The 21125-nt window shown below is 35.0% G+C and overlaps 1 protein-coding gene across 19 annotated transcripts in view; it reads left to right on the top strand.

Moving 5' to 3' along the window:
- KCNMA1 (potassium calcium-activated channel subfamily M alpha 1) overlaps nt 1-21125 on the top strand; it is a 458566-nt gene that overhangs the window by 236493 nt on the left and 200948 nt on the right. For 2 of the 19 annotated variants that reach the window (XM_029958460.1, XM_029958461.1), the window contains exon 4: nt 19487-19510. The exons of the other annotated variants lie outside the window; for them this stretch is intronic. In XM_029958460.1, coding sequence (XP_029814320.1) covers nt 19487-19510 — 24 coding nt within the window. The remainder of the gene's footprint in view (nt 1-19486; nt 19511-21125) is intronic. 19 annotated transcript variants of the gene reach the window in all.

Here is a 21125-nt window from a genome sequence, read left to right on the forward strand (position 1 = left end):
TTAGGGGCTTGTTTTTCTTTTTCTTTTTCAATCAAACCCCTTTCCAAAAGCAAGTTGAATCAGTTTGTTTTAAAAGTGAACACTGAAGCAAACTTACAGAGCAACTAGTGCACTTAACAGTATCAAAAGGGCTATAATGGACCTGCCTGCATAAAATATATACTGTATATCTTTGGAAGGAAATCTATCAACTGAACAACACGTGCGTTGGCTCTTCTTGATGCATTACACATCATGAAATCTGTTGACAAAGTATTGTTAGCAGGAGAGATCAGAAAGACATGGCATGTGAAGTCAATTATGGCTGCCAACAGCTCAGATTGTATTACATGGCAGACTTGGAAATCTGTGTTAGGCTCTGTAGAGTGTCAAAATATAGGTAACTTGACAAGGTTGACCGAGATGTTTGTGTGTAGAGTCAAAGGATTTTTAACTGCTGAATTAAGGGCAGATGTTTTACAGTGAGGACTTCAAAGCTTTGGATTTATAGCAAAACTGTCTACTGTAGTAATGGTGACGTGAGTCCTTTCATTCTCAGGGAACCTCTCAGGCTTCCCATTAGCCCACTAGCTGGCACTGAGAACATTATTATGAAGAAAACTCAGTTATTCCACTTACAGTAAGCTGTCACTGTGATGTTATATCACTCTCTAAGCTTTCAGGTAATCCTAATATGTAAAATGTTAATGGGGGAAAAAGTTGATGAAAAAGAGAAGATGCCCAATCATTGGCTAATTTTTTTGTAATTGATTTCTACTAATAGATGTTGATAATAATAATGTATTGACCCTAAAAGTAGGACTGTGCTACTAAAAATTGGTAGTTAAAGGTCAGACTTCTTGGTGGGCTGAAAGCTGCAGATATTTCAGGAAACATAGCCAAGGAGTTGGTTTCCATAGGTTTCATTACAATGCTTGCTATTTAGAGGTTAACCTAGATGAGATTCTATCAATACTCACAAATGAAGATACTAATTAAAAAGAAAAAGCTAAAAATCTGTATACATTTCTGCACCTCTGTTGATATTGGTGTCAAAATTTAACTTCCTTAAGTTTGACTCTAGTATTTAAATCTCTAGAACCAGCATTGTTATGAAGTAATTGCTCTTTTTTGTGTAGCAAGCATGCAGTGGATTTACTACCTTTTGTCAGTGTTCTCCCATGAAAATCATGACAATTTCTGCAGCCTAGTAGTCATTCCAGGACTTCTGTAAACTGAGTTCAGAATATTTTATTGCTACATGTATTCATGTTGCTTTTCTCTGTTATCAAAGTACCACTTACAACTATCAATGAGAAGTGACATTCAAAAAGCATGTTTGTGTCACTTTCCTTTCTTTCATGTTATTGTTGTCTTTTAATTTTGGAATAACTTCTGGTAATATTTGTACAAATACATTTTGCGAAAATGCGCTCATATCTAAACTACAGCAGAGTCACATTGCTGTATTTGTGGACTTCTCTGGAATAGACCAAGGTAACTTTATGAAATGGATCAGGAAAATGCAATCCCTCTGTTCTACTCATTGTCTATTCACTGGCTGTGAATTTGCCTGTGCCTTCAGAATGCGTAGAACATGTCATAGGAATGGCATTGTCTTAATGTTACACATTTTTGTAATTACCTTTTTCTTTACAGGAAAATAATACTAGAGAATGATTATAAAATAAAGTAATGCAGATAAATGCTCATTTTGAGTTTGTTCCACCTTGTTTATATCCTTAGTGTAACAGTCATAAGGTTGTGCTTCTGTTGTTCTTTTTTTCACTGCTTAAAGCCCTGTAAATTAATTTTTAGTGTGGAAGTCAATTTTGAGTATCAATTTGCTGAGGGATGACAGTTTAAGAAACCAATTTCACAAATAATACTTTGCAGCTTTTAATTAAAAAGTAAAAGCAGAAATTTTTAATCTTGCAGCTCCTGAACAACATTCTGTATCTATGCCTGCAACAAAATTTCCATCAAAAAATCCCTTTGCCTTTCAGCCATTAAAATTTTCCACAGGGTTAAATATTCACTTGGTGGGTTCTAGCCTAGAAGAAATTTCATTTTGGTATCCACAGGCCTTAATGGCCCTGACGGGCTGCCCAGGGTCCTCCTCTGCTGCAAGGGTGCTGCCCCAGCCCCATTCCCCAGCTTTAGCTGGGACCTCCTGGGTCCACCCAGATCTCCCCCTGCCTTGCCCTTTCCCTGAGCATCAGGACCCATTCTTGGCACTGCTTGGCTGCAGTGGCCCAGGCCATTGTGGTGATGGCTCAGCCAGGTCTGTACCACCAGAACTGCTGCTTCCTTGGCTGTTCCCAGTGGTCAGGGTGGAATGGTACTCCTGGGATGCTGGGCAGGGTGTCCTACCAGGCTGGCTCTGGCTGTGATGTCCTACTGGTGCCCTTGGGGCCTTGGTCTTCCACAGAACAGTATTAATGTAAACTGTTCATTTGTCCACTTTTGAGTGACGTGGCAGTGACACAAACATGCTTTTTGAATGTCACTTCTCATTGATAGTTAAAATAAATAAAATAAAACCTAGATTGAATTCCCCGAGAGCTTGGCAACAATTTCCAGTCATCTTAGCTGAGAGAGGTGGGAAAAAAAAGCGCTTCTGTTTCAAAATCTGGTGTTTAAAATTTGTGAAGAGACACCAGAGTGCTCTGCCTGAAATGTGCTAGAGAATCTGTAGAGATTTGATTGCTGAAAGAAGTTAAAAATGAATTTTGGGAGTATTCACAAATCAAGGAGATCTTAAAATAATTAATTGATTAATTTGAAATAGTTAATCTAAACTTTGTGTTAAATTTTATAGTCTTGTCTTCTCCAGTTTGCTCTTAGTTCTTTCTTTTGGCATACCTTTAAGTTGTAGGTAAAAATGTCAAGTAAAGGCAGTTCCTTTATGTGGGCTACCAACCAGGCACATTTATGGCATTTTTGTTTAATGGGGTTATTAGTTGTAGGGTTGGTTTTTTTTTTTTATCCTCATGAATCTCACTAGTAATTTTAACCACATTATTACATAGAGGTACTATTCTATATCATAATAATGTTATTTCATGCAAGTAGAATACTTGCTAGTATAAGTCAGACTTCCACCAAGATCTCATGCAGTTACATTAATTTTACAAATAAACTGTAGTCTACTTCAGTTTTCTTCTGCACTAAAACAGCATTTATATTGGAAAAGATGAGATTGTGAACTTGGGAAATTGAGGACTTGGGCACCAAAAGATAGCAAGGTTTCCCTGTCACCCCGAAGTTTTCTAGGTCATTCAGGGAGAAGATTAATAGTTTTTCTTCTGTGCTGTATTTATGTTACTGTGGATGCTGTAAGTCCAAGGTTCTAGTTGATTATCTTTTGAGCAAATGCAGGGTAATATACAGAATATCATATGAGTTTAAGGTAAGATACATAACAAATGGAAGGAAAAGCCCCCCCAAACAACCCCAAACTGATAAACTCAATTTTAGAGCTGGAGGAAAGATGCACAGGTAGAATGATTTGGGGACAGAAGAACATACTTTGCTTTTTAATGTTTACTTTTTACCTTACCTACAAAATCAGTGCTCCATTTTAGAGTTTCATGTTAGTATTTTGTTTGTTTGTTTGTTTGTTTAGTATTAGGCAAAATGAAGTGCATTATTCCTGATAGTTTTACCTGTCCTGTAGCAAAATTACAGTTTTGATTGAATATTGTATTCTTCATAGTTCAGATTTTGATCACACACGTGTGTGTAAGAAAAGTTTTTTAATGACAAATATAGGAAATGTGATCTTTTGTAAGATAATAGAAGTACAGCAGCAGTTCTGCAAGCTAATTTTTCCTAATGTTGTTTGGAAAAAAAATCTTTGATGGAAAAGAGCAGATTTTCAACATCCATGAATCATGTTGATCATTCCAGTAACAGTTGGTGTGATTTCAAAATATATTTAATGGATTTTAAGACTGGTGTTGTTATTGGCACTGGTAAGCTTGAGGCCTTTACAACTTCTCTGTACTTTGTACTACATAAAAAAATGAGAAAGCAATCTCTTCTCTACCAAACCCAGAAATAGAGTAAAAAAATATATAGGTGTACAGAATCGATAGAAAGACAAGCAGAAAAAAATTGAAAGAAATAAAAATGTTTCTTCACTACTTTCCCAAGTGATGTGATTATCTGACCCATGCAAAATAAATTAAGATCAATAAACTTATTCATTTCAGGCAATATTCCACACCTTCTTTTTCGATCAAGAGCTCTGTCTTAATATGTAGTGATTATTATCTTACTTGGCAGATCTCTCAAAATATTTGGGACTCCCACGATTTTCTGTCACTTTTTGGCAGCTACTTACAATCTCTTGAACAGCTGCTGTTAGCTCAGGAATTTCTGGCTGATTTTCCTGTGAGATTACAGTTGCAGCTCCAGCTGGTAATTGTGGGTTGCAGGCCTCACCTGCCACCAACAGAAACTTCTGTTCTCATGCTATGTATTTCCTGATAGCAGCTTACTCACTCTTTCTTTTTGTGCAGAAGGGAAAGGCAAATTGGATTTTGTCAAGAGGACAATTAGGTTTATCACCAGTGATGGCACAGGGGACCATGAAACAGTGGAGTGATATCACTAGTCATCTTTCCCCAAAACTGAAGTAGTAGTTTCTAGTAGACTTGCTTTGTTCTTCTCTATGCTCTTTTCATTAACTTCTGGCAACACTTGAGTTGGGAAGGACAGATGAACAGGGTAGAAAAAGATAGTATGCAGGATTTACATTGACAAAGATGTGAATGCCAGTTTTGGAATAAGAATTAATGGGGATCATCCTGTGATTTTCAAAGGAATCCTCTGGTGGTGCTTTTGCTCTACTTTTGCTTTTCTTTGAGCTGGCAAAAGTGATCTCCATACCTAAATGAAAATTAACATAAAGAAATAAATTAAATTAATTACTTTAGATGATAATAGATACAAATTCCTTGGCATTTGTAGTAATTTTGTGTGTGCAAAGAAAAGAAAAAAAGTGGTTTTCATTAGTCCATATGAGCCTAAGATTCAGAAGGTGAGCTCATTAAAGACTGCAAGTTATGAATTGCTGCTCCTGATCAGCGGTCAGACTAGTGTCTCTTGCTAAGCCATTGGGACTGCAGAATCTTCTAATGTAGGCTGTATCCTTTATCTTCCTGAATGTTTTATTTTTGGGGTGTTGGTTGGTTGCTTTTGTTTTTGGTGGGTTTTTTTTTTGTTGGTTGGTTGGTTGGTTGGTTTTGGTTTTTTTGAGGAGGGGTTTGCTACTTGCTTGAGCATTTAGTTTACAAGTAGAGGTCATAGACAATTTGACTATGAAGAAATTGTGCCAGCTGGGCACATCTGTGGCCATGTGACTGATAACTTCAAAAAGTTCTCCTTTTAGCAAGAACAACAGGTGTAGAAATTCCTGTGATGCAGGTATAATGGGAAAATGGGGACTACATTTGAAAAGACAGAGTAGTTATGACATATACTAACTTGGTGTGCATTTTTCTGTAGGCAGTTGTTGCTAAAAACACCCCAGCCTCCATTTCAATTTTTAAGACATTAATTGTATCTGCTAGTTAATCAGTGAATGATAAGATTCTTTGGGTTCACATAAGTGAAAAAATATGAAGATTAAATGTTCTTAGTGTCTATTTTCTCTGTACTCAAGACCATATTTATCCAAGATTCAGTATCTTGGTAAGTGGAAATGTAGGCATAACTAAATCCCAGTGAGTTTATAGTATGATGTTAGGAGTCTTGCTTTTGCAAGAATCGGTAGCTTTTTTTATCTACTATTATGAAGCATTGCTTTTTTTCTATCTTTATTATACATTAGTCCTTTAAGGTGCAGCTTGTAGTACTTGCATGCAATGAGAAATCTGGGAATTTCTTCTCAAGTTGTTCAGATGTTGTATGTGAGAGAATTTGCAAAGCCATAACTAACAAGCATGCTGTTCTGGGAGCTGGCACAAGAACCATGATTCTCTGCCAACAGAGCACTACCATGGCTCTTTAGTACCCAATTAAAACAATAATCTCTCAATATTTTGGGAGGGGGAGGAGTCATGTTGTGAGATGGAAATATGAAAAAATTTGCTAGCAGATTGACCAACAGTTTCTTTCACCACATAGATGTGCTCCCTGTCAAAATTTGTAATTGGTGTGATAAATGGCATTTAAACACTTTATAGTATATTTAAAGAAAATTTTAGTGTTTAGCTTGGCTTTGTCCCTCTTAATACTTAAACATTTGACTTACCCTGTAGCTATTATGGAGCCAGTGAATTGCAAAAGAAGATTGCTTAAATTATAAAAATATTATTTGTGGTGCTTATATTGAATGTTAAATAAATGAATTCTGATCACACAGAGCATTAGACATATTTACTCCCTTACCTTCCCAGTTTATGAAGTTGAACTTTGAAAGAACTTTTTAAGAATCAGTAAAGTTGACAGTGTGACACCTGGACAGAATATACTAGCAAGAGTGTTTTCAGTGTATCTTTCTTTATTCTATTTGCTCTTGAAAAATTCCCTCAGAAGCCACGAGAAAGGCTGAGAAATTATTAAAACCATTATCTTTTTTCTTTGAGACTTTATATATTTAATGGACTGGTTTTCTTTGCAGATACATAGAACTGTCTAGGTATATTTTTCTACTTCCAGTCACGAAAGTTTCTTCATATTTATTTCTTGTTCAGAGGAAGGCTCCCCTCCACCCCCAGCTCACCCCATCCGCTTACCTAAAGCCCCTGTGTGATTTTGCCCAGTACCTTAGTTAGTGGAATTAAGATGGTGGGGTGAATGCCTGCTGGCATCATGGAAATCAAGCAAAATTCTCCTTTAAGTGATAATTACTTTATAAAGCTGTTTGAAGACCGCTAATGTCTAACCTTAAAAGTATTGTCTTTCTCAAATATTTGTTGAAAATTCAACAGAAAATTTGCAAAACACAAAACCAAGTCTGCACCAATTACTAGGAATTAGTTTGCCTTGTTTGCTATTGAGAGGGATAAGCTGTATTTAAAGAATTGTTGAGGTGATTGTTCTTGTTATTTATTCTTAGTCATCATAGTTAATAGAACTGTCAAGCACAAAACATTTTGCACCATAGACAGTCTGTGCTTGTCAACTAAATAATCTATCAGTAAATGAAAAACAAAGTATTTGGATAGGATGATGCCACCCGGTGGTACAATGGTGAACAGAAATACTGACAGCCTTTCAGAAGCTTTGCATCAAAGCTCAATAATGGTTGATATGTGGGTCAGTTTGATTAATACACTAGAAAGAAGTTTTCTGGCTCTGGTTGCTACATATATAAAACTTGATTTTTTAGAGAAACAGAATTTTTGCATGTAAATGACTAACATTGAAAAGCATATTGGAATTCTTTTGTATTGATTAGGAGTGTCACTAACAGTTTTATCAGGTTTGGAGAGACAGGAATGAACCTGCCTGTGTAGATTAATCAGTGGAATAACCTTTCAGTCAGGAGGTAAATGAAAATAAATTACTTGCCTGCATGAGATCAAAGTCTGTGGAGACTAGTCTGATATCATATATGCCTCACTCAAAGGCTGGTACCTGATGAACATTTGGAGTCTTCCTCTTTTCTGTGCATGAACAAACAACAACCCCCCCCTCCCAAGACTGAATGCCTACAGGAAGAAGAGAAAATTAGGCCTAACATTTTATCGAACAAGCAGACAGCTACAGCTAAGTGGTAAAGAAATACCACAGAAATGGGAGCGAAAAAATGGAGTATATTTGGCAGGCTGACAAAATTTATTTAAGGACAGGTTTTTTCATTCTCTGAGTTTTAGATGTTAAAATTGGCAGACATTATACTGAAGATTGCTTTTTCTCAACATTTTGAAAAGCAGTCTTTGGAGTTACATTCTTTTTGGCAAGGACAGAGGGGAGCAAGTAGGTGATACAGTATGAAGAAAAGTCTGTGAAGTACATACAAGTGCATATATAATACTTAAAAAAGACTTTTCATGAAGGAACACTAACTTGCATAGAAAAAAAATTATCCAAGGAAACAGTTCCATGCAATCAAGTGTGGTAACATACAATGAAAATAGACCTTAGCATGACAGGAGGCCTGCTAAGCAAATTAATATTCTGAGCATTAACTGCACGGCATGTGGCTGTAAAATTCCATGCATGTGCATAGCTATTTATTTAATCTTTGTCCTAATCATAATAAATTCTTGAAACGATATTTTAGTAGAGGAGGAGAGTGGTTCAAAGGTGATTTGTTAAAATAAATAAATTAAACTTTGTTTCTCTTTCAAACTACTGATTTGAGTGAAGAACTAAAGCTCATAACCAGAATTAAAACAGCAGGTGGAAACCTGGAGCTGGGAAATGCTAATTGCTGGCACCACCATCCTGGTACATTGATCAGGATATCAATTTCACAAGAGAAGTATTGAAAGCTCAGTGTAATCCTAGCTCAAGCAGAACTATTAATAGACAGATGTCCCCTCTCTGCACCTCCCCATTTCCTAAAGAGTTGTTGCTTTGCTGCGGGGAGCTATTACCCTTGCAGTAGCATGCTGTCACTGTGGAGAGCATGACATAGACTGAGTAGGATCTTGTGTGACAAAATGGAGAAAGAAATCAACTTCTCTTGCATTTAGAGAGAGGTATGAAACCAGTCTACCCCCTACTCTCATCTTTCTTGAAAATATTGTGGGGAGTAGAAAGGGGTCTGTGGTACTTCTGTCATTTACTTGGGTTCATCTTCTACCTCTTACTGACTCTAGACAGCTTATGCACTCCCCAGCAGTTTGGTTTGAGTGATGGTGAAAGCAGCCTTCTGCTGAATAGAGTGCAGAACTGACTTCAATTTTCTCACTGTCTGCACTGCCATCTGAATACAACTAGTAGTTATACAAAATTCATATGCAGCTAGGTCTTTATTCCCAACAGATACAGGGAAGCTAGTACTCTAGCTGGGAGTTTGTCAAAGAGTTTGGTGGCTGAAACACACATATGAGATGGGAAGGAAGCAAAGGGTGTGGGGATTGTGGCAACGAATGTTCAAGAGGATTTATGGGTGTCCTTAGTGCCTTCATTGTAGGTTGTTCTAAACCTTGTTCACTTTCATGTCTGTTCATGAAAATGAGAGTTGTGTTAAATTGAAGAGCTGTCTAAGATTAAAGTATGCTTTATGTTTGGGCCTCTATAGGACTTGATCACCCAGCCTATCTATTTGTAACTGGCAGAGAAAATATCAGAGGAAAGAATTTAAGCTTAATAGGAAATGTTTAAACCATCTGAAAAGATGGTTCAAATACATTTCCTCGTGCTATCTCCAAAGGCTTTTTTTTTTTTTTTTTTTTCAAAAAAGGGCATCTTAGTATTCAGATATTACAAGATTTAAGATTGGTTTCAACAATCTCTGGGTTTTTATTATCTTTAAAAAGGCCTTAAAAAAAAAGCTATCAGGACATTTTTATACAGGCTCATTTTCCTTCCAACTTCCTGCCACTTCATTTCCCCTCCAAGAAGTCATGTACTCTAGCTTAGAATGAAATAAATCTTACAGTTATTTGCAGTAGATGAATTGGAAAAATTGTGTCACTTAACTCTGTAAAGAAGGAACTCAAAGTGGAGAGACATCTTAGAAACAAGCTAGTCTTCAACTAAGGTTGTTGCATTTATGACAAATCAAGATAGTGATGGGAGAATAAGGGAGGAGAATTAACCTGTAATGAGAGTTTTCTACCTTTTCAGAAAAAGTGACAAAAAAGTCTCTTCATTATAAAATATATAAAAGTATATGAATGCAGGCTATCTCTTGATGAACTCTGTTCTTGTCTATTCCTTTGCATCATTTAGATGGCTCAGAGAAAGTAAAAAAGCAAATGTTTTGGATAATGGAGTTTCCACATTAGTTTCTTTACCAGTGTCTTATTCAGAAATGAGACATGGCAAATTATTATCAGATTTTCTTTTGGATATTAGGTTTCTGAGAAATTGGCAGCTAGGTGAAAGTTGGAGCCAGCTTTTAGACACACAATTCATACTGAAGATCAGCCTTGTATGAGTTTTAAGTTTGGACAGTGTGATGATGGCAGCGACCTGCTGTAACATCCTGATTGATTGTCTTCTCAACTTCTGTTTTTCCTTTCTGAAGTTTTATTGACTCCTGTTCTGTAGGATCACTGTTGTCAAATTAATTATCAGATATAAAACCCAGTCAGTCTTTTTCTATTGGAAACTATTGTTGCAACAATAAAGATTTTAGCCTTATTGAGGCAGGAAAAATAACTTCATGACTGTTTTCAAAGTTCAGAAAATACAGTATCAGACCTGAATTTCTTGTGGCAAGACAAGTGACTAAATGCCTTCCTAAATATTAAAGTCTTGCTACTATCTGGGTATTATTTTCATCTAAACTTAAGTTTTAATTCTTAATCAAAACAGTACAGTCAGGCTTATGGAATCAAGAATTAAAATAGAATGAGTTCTATTCTACTATTGAAGAGCTATTCATACTCCCACAGATAACTTTAATACATTTCTAAAAGGAAAAGAAAGTGCCACCTGCACACAATGGCATATTCCATCTAGTTTCTCACCTATTCCTCAGTACAGAAAAGAACATTTGATCTGAAATCTAGGTAACAAAAGCTGTATCTTTTCCCCAGATCAAACAATTGATATTTGTACTTGGTTGTATCATTACTGTTATAGAAGGAGAAAATACAGAGAATAGTTTCAGTCTAATTTGTGCCCCAGGGATTGATGTAGGTCTGCCAGGTAAGCAGTCTAATTGTACAAGGGATTTATTGAGTGCAGTATTCTATTGAATGTGAAGCTGTCATGACCCTGAGTACATTCGTACTGTGTAATTGAATGTCTACATTCTTTCTTTTTTAAGCCTATTTTCCTGGGTTTTTTTAGGAAAAGGAAAGGCTCAAGGCATTAAATTTGCAGTGTTTCAAGCTGCAGAGATAAGTGAAAGCATTTTTATAAGGCTTGGGAGCATGTGAGTTGAAAAGTATGTCTGAGGATCTGCAACAGTGCTTTCTAGTATTTGCAGCTTCCTGAACTGTATGAGCAGATGAGATGAACACTGTCTAAAGCATGCTGTTGACATCAGTATTGATAGCATGCTTCCACATGTCTTCCACAGAAAAAGCAACTTCCATCAAAGAGTGTTTTTATTGCATTATCGCTCTAACTACCCAAAGCTCTGTAGGGCTTGGTTTGTTATCTTGATTTTGTGGAAGCAGACACTGAAGATTGCAGATACTCACTCTGTAGGGACCCAAAAAGTGGATGGTGGAGAGCATAGGAAACTTGGTGGATGGAGAAAATTTTGGTTTATTGAGAAAAGGATTGATCTGTGATTTGGGTACTTTGTAGAAAGATTCTCTGTAGGAGAAAGGAAAAGGCTGTTTAATAAAATAAAAGTTTGACAAGAATCAATATCTTGAATCCGGTGCTGGACAAACTCAAATAGAAAATAAGCCCTTCTCATTTGCATATCAAGGGTAACCTAGTAAGTGTAAACTAGGATAAAAAAAAAATTGTTTTCTTGTTCTGATTTAGCTTCTAAAATTCTTTTCCTCTTGTTTAGTCTCTCAAATGTCTGTTGTATGCCAAGTATATATCATGCAATGGTAGTGCATATAGGCAGGACTAAAATGGTCTGTGTTCTAATGTAATTCAAATTTGCTTCAGTATGTATTTCAGATAAAAAAATCCATTTTAAATCACATGTAGAATTTTTATTTTCCATACATGGATTACTTCCAATGCATGAAGTATTTATTATTAATACATTTGTTTTCAAAAATACTAATATCCATATATTTATGACCTTATTAAAAAGTGTGAAATTTCCATACAAGTCAATCTAGATGGAGTGTACTTGTGATTAAGAACTATAACAGACTATCATGCCTCCTTTCCTTTTATTTGTCTCCTCACAAAGTAAAAGAAATAGAAATGAGGAAAATTGAGTTCCAGCGTGTACCTTCAGCTCAACAGATTTGAACTTTGTCAGTGGATTGAAGAAAATAAGAGAAACCCCTCACAGAAGATATTGGCCATGAAAATTGTCAGTCATTTAGATTACTAATTTCATAATGTTATACTAACATAATATCAAAAAAGGTAGTCCATTAGTACACGTCATAAACATTTTGTAGTTTCTTACAATAAGTTGAAAGGCAATGCAGGACTTAGAGCATGGGGGATATATATTTCTATAATGTAATTTATAGAAACATCAGGAACTTGGACTGTAATTAATAGAAAAAATGTTGAAACGTATTTTAAGTAGTGTAAGTAATACACTCTTTTATTCTTCTCATGACTACATTGGCTTTAAGTGTTTGATTTGTTTCTCTTAAAACAAATTTTATATCAGCTCCTGTAGACTCACAATAAATGGCTAGGCAGAAAGGATGAGATGTTTGAATATGTTGATCCTAAAGGCAGAGACCATTTTGCAGTTAAAAGAAATGCAGTAATTTCTTTCTTATGAAGTGTTTAGTCTTTGCTGTTCATCCAAGATGAAATTAATGTAACAAATTTGTAGGAAAAACAAAAAATATTTTGATTCTTAATTGCTGTACAATATACACTTTAACATAACAAAATTATGCAGTTCATTATAACTACTCATGTTATCTGTAAGAGAGGGAGACATCAATAATTATGGCATATGGCCAGTCTTTATCAAAGCAAAGTCATTATGCCGCTCTAGTAAGTGAAAAGTTTCCATACTTTGCAGGTGCACAGACTATTTTAGCTGTGCATTTATTTGAATATCTACGACTCTTCAGTTATGCATTTACACAGTATTTCATTCTTAGACATTTTTAACTGCAGTGATCTCTGATGCACATACAGAATAGTAATGCTGGCATGAAAACTTTTCTCAGTTTTTCTCAGAAGATTGATTGGAGGAAGGACTTTAAGATACTTACGTTTTTGGGGGTTTTTTTGTCCAGAACTACAGTAATGATAATAATGCATTTGGGGAAAGGGAAGGCATATACATAAAACAAAAATACTGCTTGAATAGAGCTAGTATAGTTTGAGGTTGAATGAACTACAAAATATTGGTTCTAGTAGTCTGTGTTACATGTGAACAAGTAGTAAGAAGGGAGAGAAGCCTGCCAAGAATTCCTAAGGTCAGTCTAGTTACTTTCGTTCAGTTCCTGTCAAGACTTATAGTACTGATGGGTCGATGACTCTGTGGGTAACACAGTTTGGCCTGTCAGTCTGACACCTTTGTTAAAAAACATCCTTGTGCAGTCTCATAATGAAAATAGAGCTACCCACACAAATTTTTATAAAGATTCTTTACATGTAGACCAGCCGGTCTAGGATTTTGCAGTAGTGATAGGATGGTGGATGTGCAAACATGCTAATCAATAATACTGTGTGTAAATTTGTCAAACGTGGTTTGTAACTTAAAGTCTGTGATCTAATGAAAGAATTCTTCAGGATCCAACTGTTTTATAAAGCACAATCCTGATATATCTTCGATCATATTAGTCCATTTAGTGGATAATGGTCTTTGCAGTACACTTGTGTAATAAGCAGTTATTTGTGTTCTTTACAGTCCTCATCAGGGGTAGATTTGTAAGTGTATCTTTCAGTCCTTTACTGCATTATCCATGCTTACTTCTCCCAGAAGTCCTGGGACACTGCTCTTCCTAGTTCTCCAATATATTTCACTTAGTTTCTTCTTATTTCTGTATAGACAAACCCTTTGGGATTAAAAGTGTTTTGAGTAATATAATAACAGTGTTCATGGTATTTCCAGTCAGCAACATAGAATCCTTCTACATCATGTTCTAATAGAAATTAAATGTAAGTGGTAGCTTACAATTCTCACCTGTTCTTTTTTCTGAGCTTCCCTAAGCCCTTGACTAGACACAGATGTGAAATCTAAGCTGTTGGGTTCTGATGTCACTTGCTGTGTCTTTCTCTTCCCTTTGGAAGCTTCCAGGTTCTATTCACGGTCTACCTTGTCAAGTGTATTTGTGCAGATATGTTCCTTCTTTTTTTTTTTTTTTTTAAATTTTTATTCTGTAAATTCCCTTTGCGATATTAACCTAGAGAAAATTTTTCATCTTCTATTTTTTTTCTGCACCATATTTCATAAATTATAAAATCAGCATGTGTGCAGTGGTTTTACATCTTATCCCAAACACACACTATGCAAAACCAGAGGTTTATGCCTGTACTTTAACATAGCAGTTGGTCATATTTATTGTGCTGATTTATTTACATGGAAACTGCTGCAAGTGTATAATCATATAGTAGAGAGAAAATCCTGCTCAGATGGGCGAACTAGGGTGTGGTTCTTATAGGAAGAATTAGAGCATTAGGGAGATGGTGGACTTTGTGGTTTTTTTGTTGAAATTTTTTATTTGGTGGATTGTTGGTTTTTTTATATGTGAGAGACATTGACTGGGAAGTGAATGAATTCTGGAAAGGAGAAGTAATGGGCTTGCTTGAGGCAGGGAAAGAAGTGAAATAAACAGCTACAGCAATCAGGACAGTGGTGTTATTCTACCCTTGTCTGTGAAAGGATGGCTAGGTACATGCACTGAGAACTCAGTGCAATGTCTCAAGGCTTGTCTCAAGGCACTCTTAGTTTATGGGAAAGAAGTCTTTTTTTCTAGACCAGTATTCTGTCATGAGCACAAATGCCTGATGTGAGTTGAATAAACTTTGCTGCCTAGGGAAAATTTGAAACTCCAATGAATTTGATTTTGTACCTAAAATGCAGTGGCAGTGTAAATGTTCAAATCACCACAGGTTCATGGATGGGAATCCAGTCACCCTGTTGTTTCAGTGAGTTGCTTATGGCCATTTTCAATCAAGTATTTCAGAAGTGTTAAACTTATTTACCTGGTCAAGTGAAACCAAGTCCAAACACTTAAAGGAATCAAACAAACAATAACAGATATGTTAGCATACAGCTTTGCAGTCTGACTTGACATTTTTATAATGTGACACTTATTACATTAAACACGTCGTCAAGGCTTCTTAGGTGGCTTATTCTATTTTTTTTCTAATTATTTTCTTCAGTGTACATTCTACTTCAAAGTTTAAACTTCAAATTAATGCATTTCCATTTCAATCAGCCCCTTTGACTATTTTTACAGTTGTATTCTTTTTAATTTTGTCATGTTTATCATAGCTTTTCTATCTGGAGAGGCAGAGATTAGGTTGTTCTCATTAGTATTTTTAGTGTATTATCTGTTGAGTGAAATCTCTACATCTGTAATTTCGTATCTGCACATTTTTAATGTTTCTTTTTTTTTCCAACTTCAGTCTGGTGTATATAATTGTAACTAATTCTTCTGGGTCTAGTGTTAAGTACTAGTTTCTGTAGGTCAAAGGATAAATTTTTTCCATATTTTAATATTTATATTTGCAAAGCCTCAGAACTGAATTATAGATATAGAATATACATATATATATATAAAAAATACTATAGCATACATGGGTAGATACAGAATTCTAGAAAGTGGAATTTTATTCTGATAATGTAGAATAACAGAATAAAGATTAGATATTCATATTTTTAATAAGCAGCTCACCCTAGTGTCTTATTTTTTTTTAAATAATTTTAAAATGATTTTAACTTTTCACTAAACAGAACGATTTGAGAGATTCAAATTGAAAGCTCTACATCTACTCTGTCTTATGGAATATAGAGATGACAGATAGTGACCTCCTTTGTTGGCTGCTGGTTTTCCAAAGCAAAAACTTACGTGACAAAGATGCTTAACATTAATTTTATTTCTATTGTACCACATGATATGATGAAAATGCAATAATAGTTGTTGATGGATCTTTATTTATGTTAAGTGTACAGATTGCTTGTTGCACCATTAGTGCAAATCTTCATTTTAATTGTCAGGCTTAAGCGCTCCACCATAGGAAAAAATAGATTGTCCATAGTCTGCCATTTTTTTCTCACATCATTTTATGAGTAAGCTAATTTTCAGTGAATACTGGTGAAAAGTCAATTAAATTATCTTATGACTACTTTTCCGAATGATTTATACTTTTAATTAAACTATGGTTGTGTTTTGTCAAATTTCTTCTGAAGCAATATGTACCACTTTACCTAGTAAATATCAATCTCTTAGATACAAATCTGTAATTTTAAATGCAGTGACCTTTAACTGTAGTGTCTTTGTTCTTTGTAGGTTTAGGAAAATAAGGGTGAATGTTTAATTATGTTTAATTTAAGAAACTTGGGCAAAAAATGACAACTTGCTAGTGCAGTGTTCTCTTTAGATTCCAGAAGCTTAGATGTGCTGAAATTAAATGGAAGACAAGGATATTAACATGTTAGACGGTTCCTGCTGAATTCAGAGGGAAAAATTCTTGTTGCTATAAATATTATCTTTCATATAGACAAGCAGTAAGAAGAATAAAGTTTAAAGTTTGTTATTAGTTATTAATACTAGAAGGATTAGGCTTTTCTCTGCTTGTAAGACCAGTGAAGCATTGAAACCTAGTGATTTGAAATTTCTGTTCATGCAAGTATTAAGAACAGGTTAGACAAAAGGGGTCTGAATACAGTTGAGCTTTCTTCAGTGAGTGGGTTGAATCAAATATATTTATGATGTTCCTGCCAATTAATTTTATGATGTTCCTACCAGTTGAAGATTTTTACATTATTTTTGGTTAGTATTTACAGAAGGCTCCATCCAATGTGCTTAATTCTGTATGTGAATCATCTAGCTGAAATCCATGGGCTATAGCAGCAGAAATATTTACAGTGTTGAGACTGTAGTTTGACCCATCTGGTTTCTTTGCTGTACATCACAGTATGCCTAGGAAGAAACAGAAAGCTAGAATTGGATGCCCTGTTTTGCCAAACTAAATTTTGCGAGTAGTTGATTTATTAAAAGGAATTTTATATGCAAGAATCGGAAAGAATTAACTCCAGGGCAGAATATCCTAGAAATTTAGTTAAATTTCATAGCTCTGGTCATTTAGTTTCAACACTACAGAATCCTTCACAGTGATTAGAATTTATAATTTGCAACAGAATTGTATGAACTATGTAAAGTTTGTTATGGCTTTTGGCTACACCAAAAGGGAGAAACTTCTGCCATTTTAGACCATTAGGAAAGGAATGAGTTTGATAGCTTCTCTCCAGCTGGAGCAGGGAAACTTTTCTAACATGAGGTTGATTCATAGCAAGAGCTGAAAACAGAAGACTGAATCTCTTCTTGAACTGAATAACTGTATTTCTGAAGACTAGCTGGTTTTATAGCAAAAAAATCGCTGTTTGCAGGACAATAAACTGTGTCAATAAACTTTGTGTAGAGGTATGGTAAGCTGTAATTTAACCTGGTATTTAGATATCCTTACATTTGTAGCTTCTATCATACTCTGCTCCATTAGGAGCAGATACTGAAGGATATGATTCTTCTAAGTTTGTTTTTACATTGCTATGTTCATATTGAGAGTGACGAGATTGTAGAACTAAGACCAGCTTTGTGTTCTGTCTGAATGTGGAGGACCTTTCTGTCATAACTAGATGGAAAATTACTGGTGTATATTTTTTAGTAAGAATAAGGACTACTTTTCATCTTTTGCTAAATCAGTGTTTGTCTAGATAGATTGTTTTATTTCCACAACAGTGGGGAAGTATACATACGTAATATGTATAATTTGCGTTGTGATACATACATATACATTATAGTACATACTGAGTATGCCATAATTCCAGTTAATAATTGTACAGTACCTTTTTGAATGGTACATTTTGGAAGTCTGCAAGTTCAGTTTCTAAATTTTTGGCCTTGTCATCTGCTTGCCTTAAACAATTTACTGGGTTTCTGGCTTTGTCAGTAGTGCTTTAATCTTTCTTGACTCAATAACCTCTTTCATAGGTGATAACATTTGCATGCACTGTGCAGCAGTTTGTAAGTATACCTGTACATCCAAGAAAATATTCACATCTTTAATATACAATTAATGAAACATTCTACTAGCTTTGTTAAATAGCACATAGTGGCCAAAAGTGGTATGAGTCATGACTGCAAATTATGTCCCTGTGAAAAGGTTGGAAGTGTTTAGACAGCAAAATAATATGTATTTCACTGTGTAAGAGGAGGTTTTATATCTGGAATGTGCAATTTAAAAATTTTTTTTGCCTATCAAAGTCAAAAGATGCTGACAGGTTTTTCTGCAAATCTGAGAAATTTCTAGGGGCCAGAAAATGGTGTTTGCTGTCAATTAAGCTGATTTTAGTTTGATCTAAATTTCTGTGGCAATTTACTAAATTAAAAGATTAATGTTTCAAAAAGCTATTAGTGTATAAAAAAAAAAAAGATACCAAAAGTAATTGTTCTGCAACTGGAAACAAATTCTATTAAAAACCTTATACAGTAAGTGAAATTTAGTTTTCTTGGTAAAGTTGTTTTTTGGTGTTCTGTGAATTGCTGCCCTCCATAATTAGGTTATGTATTTGAGAACTGTGCTAAAACTATAGTGATCATGTACAATTAAGGGTAATTAAGAAAAATTATTTGAAAAATGCATACCTATTCAGAAACATGGGAAAAATCCTTTTGTAATGGAACACAGATAATAAAATATTACAGTGTTACAAAATCATACTTTTATCATCTCAAGGTATCATCTCTTCTGTGCGTGTTGCATTAAAATAAATTACCTGGTCAACTATGTCTTTCTGAACTCTCTGGAACCAAGCTATGAAGTAGTGGGCCTAATCTACATCCTTTAAACAGGCTAGGTGGTCACCCTATAATTCAGGTCACATTGTTATGTTCAGTGCAACTATGAAGGTGAGTAAGGTAAAGGCAATTCACAAGCACCACAAGTTATGAAAAATACCCTGATTTATTCAGCAGAGATGTCTTTTACTAGAAAAGCAGCAGAAGGTGACTGAATAAATCACTCATATCAATGCATCCCTTATATCATCCATCTTCTTTTAGTTTGGTTGATTATGCATTCAAATCAGTGAAACTTGTGTGATTTAGGTCCTGTGCACTGCGTTGAATAATTCACCTCAACATATCTGTGTGTTTATGATTCTTCAGTTATTCATCAGTTATTGAACAGTTTAGACATTTTGAAATTGCCCTGTATCTCATTATTTCATCCTCTTTTTTTTCCCGGGGTTTTTTTGTTTGTTGGTTTTTTGGTGTTGTTTTTTTTCCCCAAAATACATTGAAAACTCAGGTTTGCTTTGAAAGCTCAAATAAAATTATATGGATGAAATAACAAACTGCTTATTTAAAAGAACCGATTGGATTTCAGACTTGTTACTGTAATTTGTGATTACTCCTCCCCCTTCTTCTCTTTCTCATCTTTTGTCCTCCTTTACAAGCATCTTCTTCCCCATCCCTGCGTAATACTGGTGCTATGTACAGTATTTTGTTTACAGTAGTATAAACATTTTCAGCCTGTGACTTCATTGCTGAAATAACTCACCTCTTTCATATCAACTCTTACCTAGGAGCCGTACAGCAGACTCATTGATGTAGGTTTTTTTCTGCATGGCAGCCCAGGCCAAACTGTGGTTTCATTGCATGATGCAACTTCACCCTTTTTGGTTGTCTATGGGATTAATTATAATCTATTCTTGTATTGCCTGTGCATGCCAATGTGCTTACCATAATGATGTATACACTGAATGCAGTCTAGAGCATTAAGTGCATGAAATGCAATTTTAAAAAATAACATAAAATTAGAAATTTCGAGCAAATGTAAATTATGCTTAGCAATAACTTAAGTTAAGCTTTTATAGAATGAATAGGACATAATATGTATCAGGTCTATTTATTTAAAATTTCCAGATATTACAGTAGTTTATTGACTAGATGCACAATTTCAGTGTGGTCAAGATGAGGGGAAGAAAGAGTGTACTAACTATCCTGTTGTGACAATGGCTGAATGGTGCCAGTAGTATCAGAAAGATAAACCTTTCCCTGCTGTCAACTTCAGCAGCAGGTGACAGTGAAAAGAGGTAAGACTATAAATAGTCATTTATTAAAATTCAGAATTTGGGAAGAATTTTAAGTACAACGGAGGGATTTGTTTGTTTGTTTTGAATGATGTTAAATAGCCTGCAAAATAATTTAAAATGTATTGGTTTACAAAACACAATGAAATTCCATATGAAGAATTGTAACACTGCTTGAAATTTCTTTTACAAATGACATTGTGACCATACTAAGCAATGTTATTCATACGTTCCTAAATGTATTCAAATGAACCTTTCATTAGCACAGTATAAGATATAATTTAATGCTAATCTGTCTTTTTCCTTATAAAATGGTGAAACAGCACTTTGGGAAGCGACTTGAAATGTGTCTGAACACAATTTTGTTGTGCTGTTGATCAGTGCAAATGTTCATTTGTATGTGTTCAGACATTATGCTTTGTGAGCTTTTTGGTGTTGAAATTTATTTACAGATTTCAAATTAATATTCAGGTTGGTGAATAAGTATTATTTATTTCATACATTTAACTTTGAGGGCCTGTAATATAAAATGTTATGATGTTTGAAAAATGGTGATAGAAACCATATATATATAAAGTGAAAATATGCTTAGTGTGTACTTTTAAGCAGGTAACTGAAAACATGCAATATGTATTCAAAGGAGTAAAAAAGGGAAGTAATTTCCACAAGTCTTGTCATGCCACCCACATGATGATACTGTGCTGCCCTAAGAATATGTATTACTTAGGATTTTATTTTTTTTATATTATTCCTGTAGTCCACTTAATGACAGTTGCACTGGTTTGGGGTTTTTAATTATAATGAAGAAAAATTCTTTTAGTACTGTGAAACTTATCAGACATATCTATACAGCAACATGGATTTATTCTTCCTGATATCAGTACAAAACAGATTATTATACCAGTCCTGTTGACTTCCCAGTAGCTCAGTGTGTAAGCTTAACTACATGCCCATTCTCCCATGCACAGCAGACAAGATAAAAGGGTGATGGATCACAAACACAGAATTACACAGAACATGCTGAGTTGGAAGGGACACAAGGATCACTGAGTCTCGCTCTTAGCCCTGCACAGCACCATCCCCAAGAGTCACACCCTGTGCCTGAGAGTATCATGCAAATGCTTCTTGAACT

This window comes from Manacus vitellinus, unplaced genomic scaffold (assembly GCF_001715985.3).
Source record: "Manacus vitellinus isolate BGI_N305 unplaced genomic scaffold, ASM171598v3 scaffold_15_pilon, whole genome shotgun sequence".
Taxonomy (NCBI): Eukaryota; Metazoa; Chordata; class Aves; order Passeriformes; family Pipridae; genus Manacus; species Manacus vitellinus.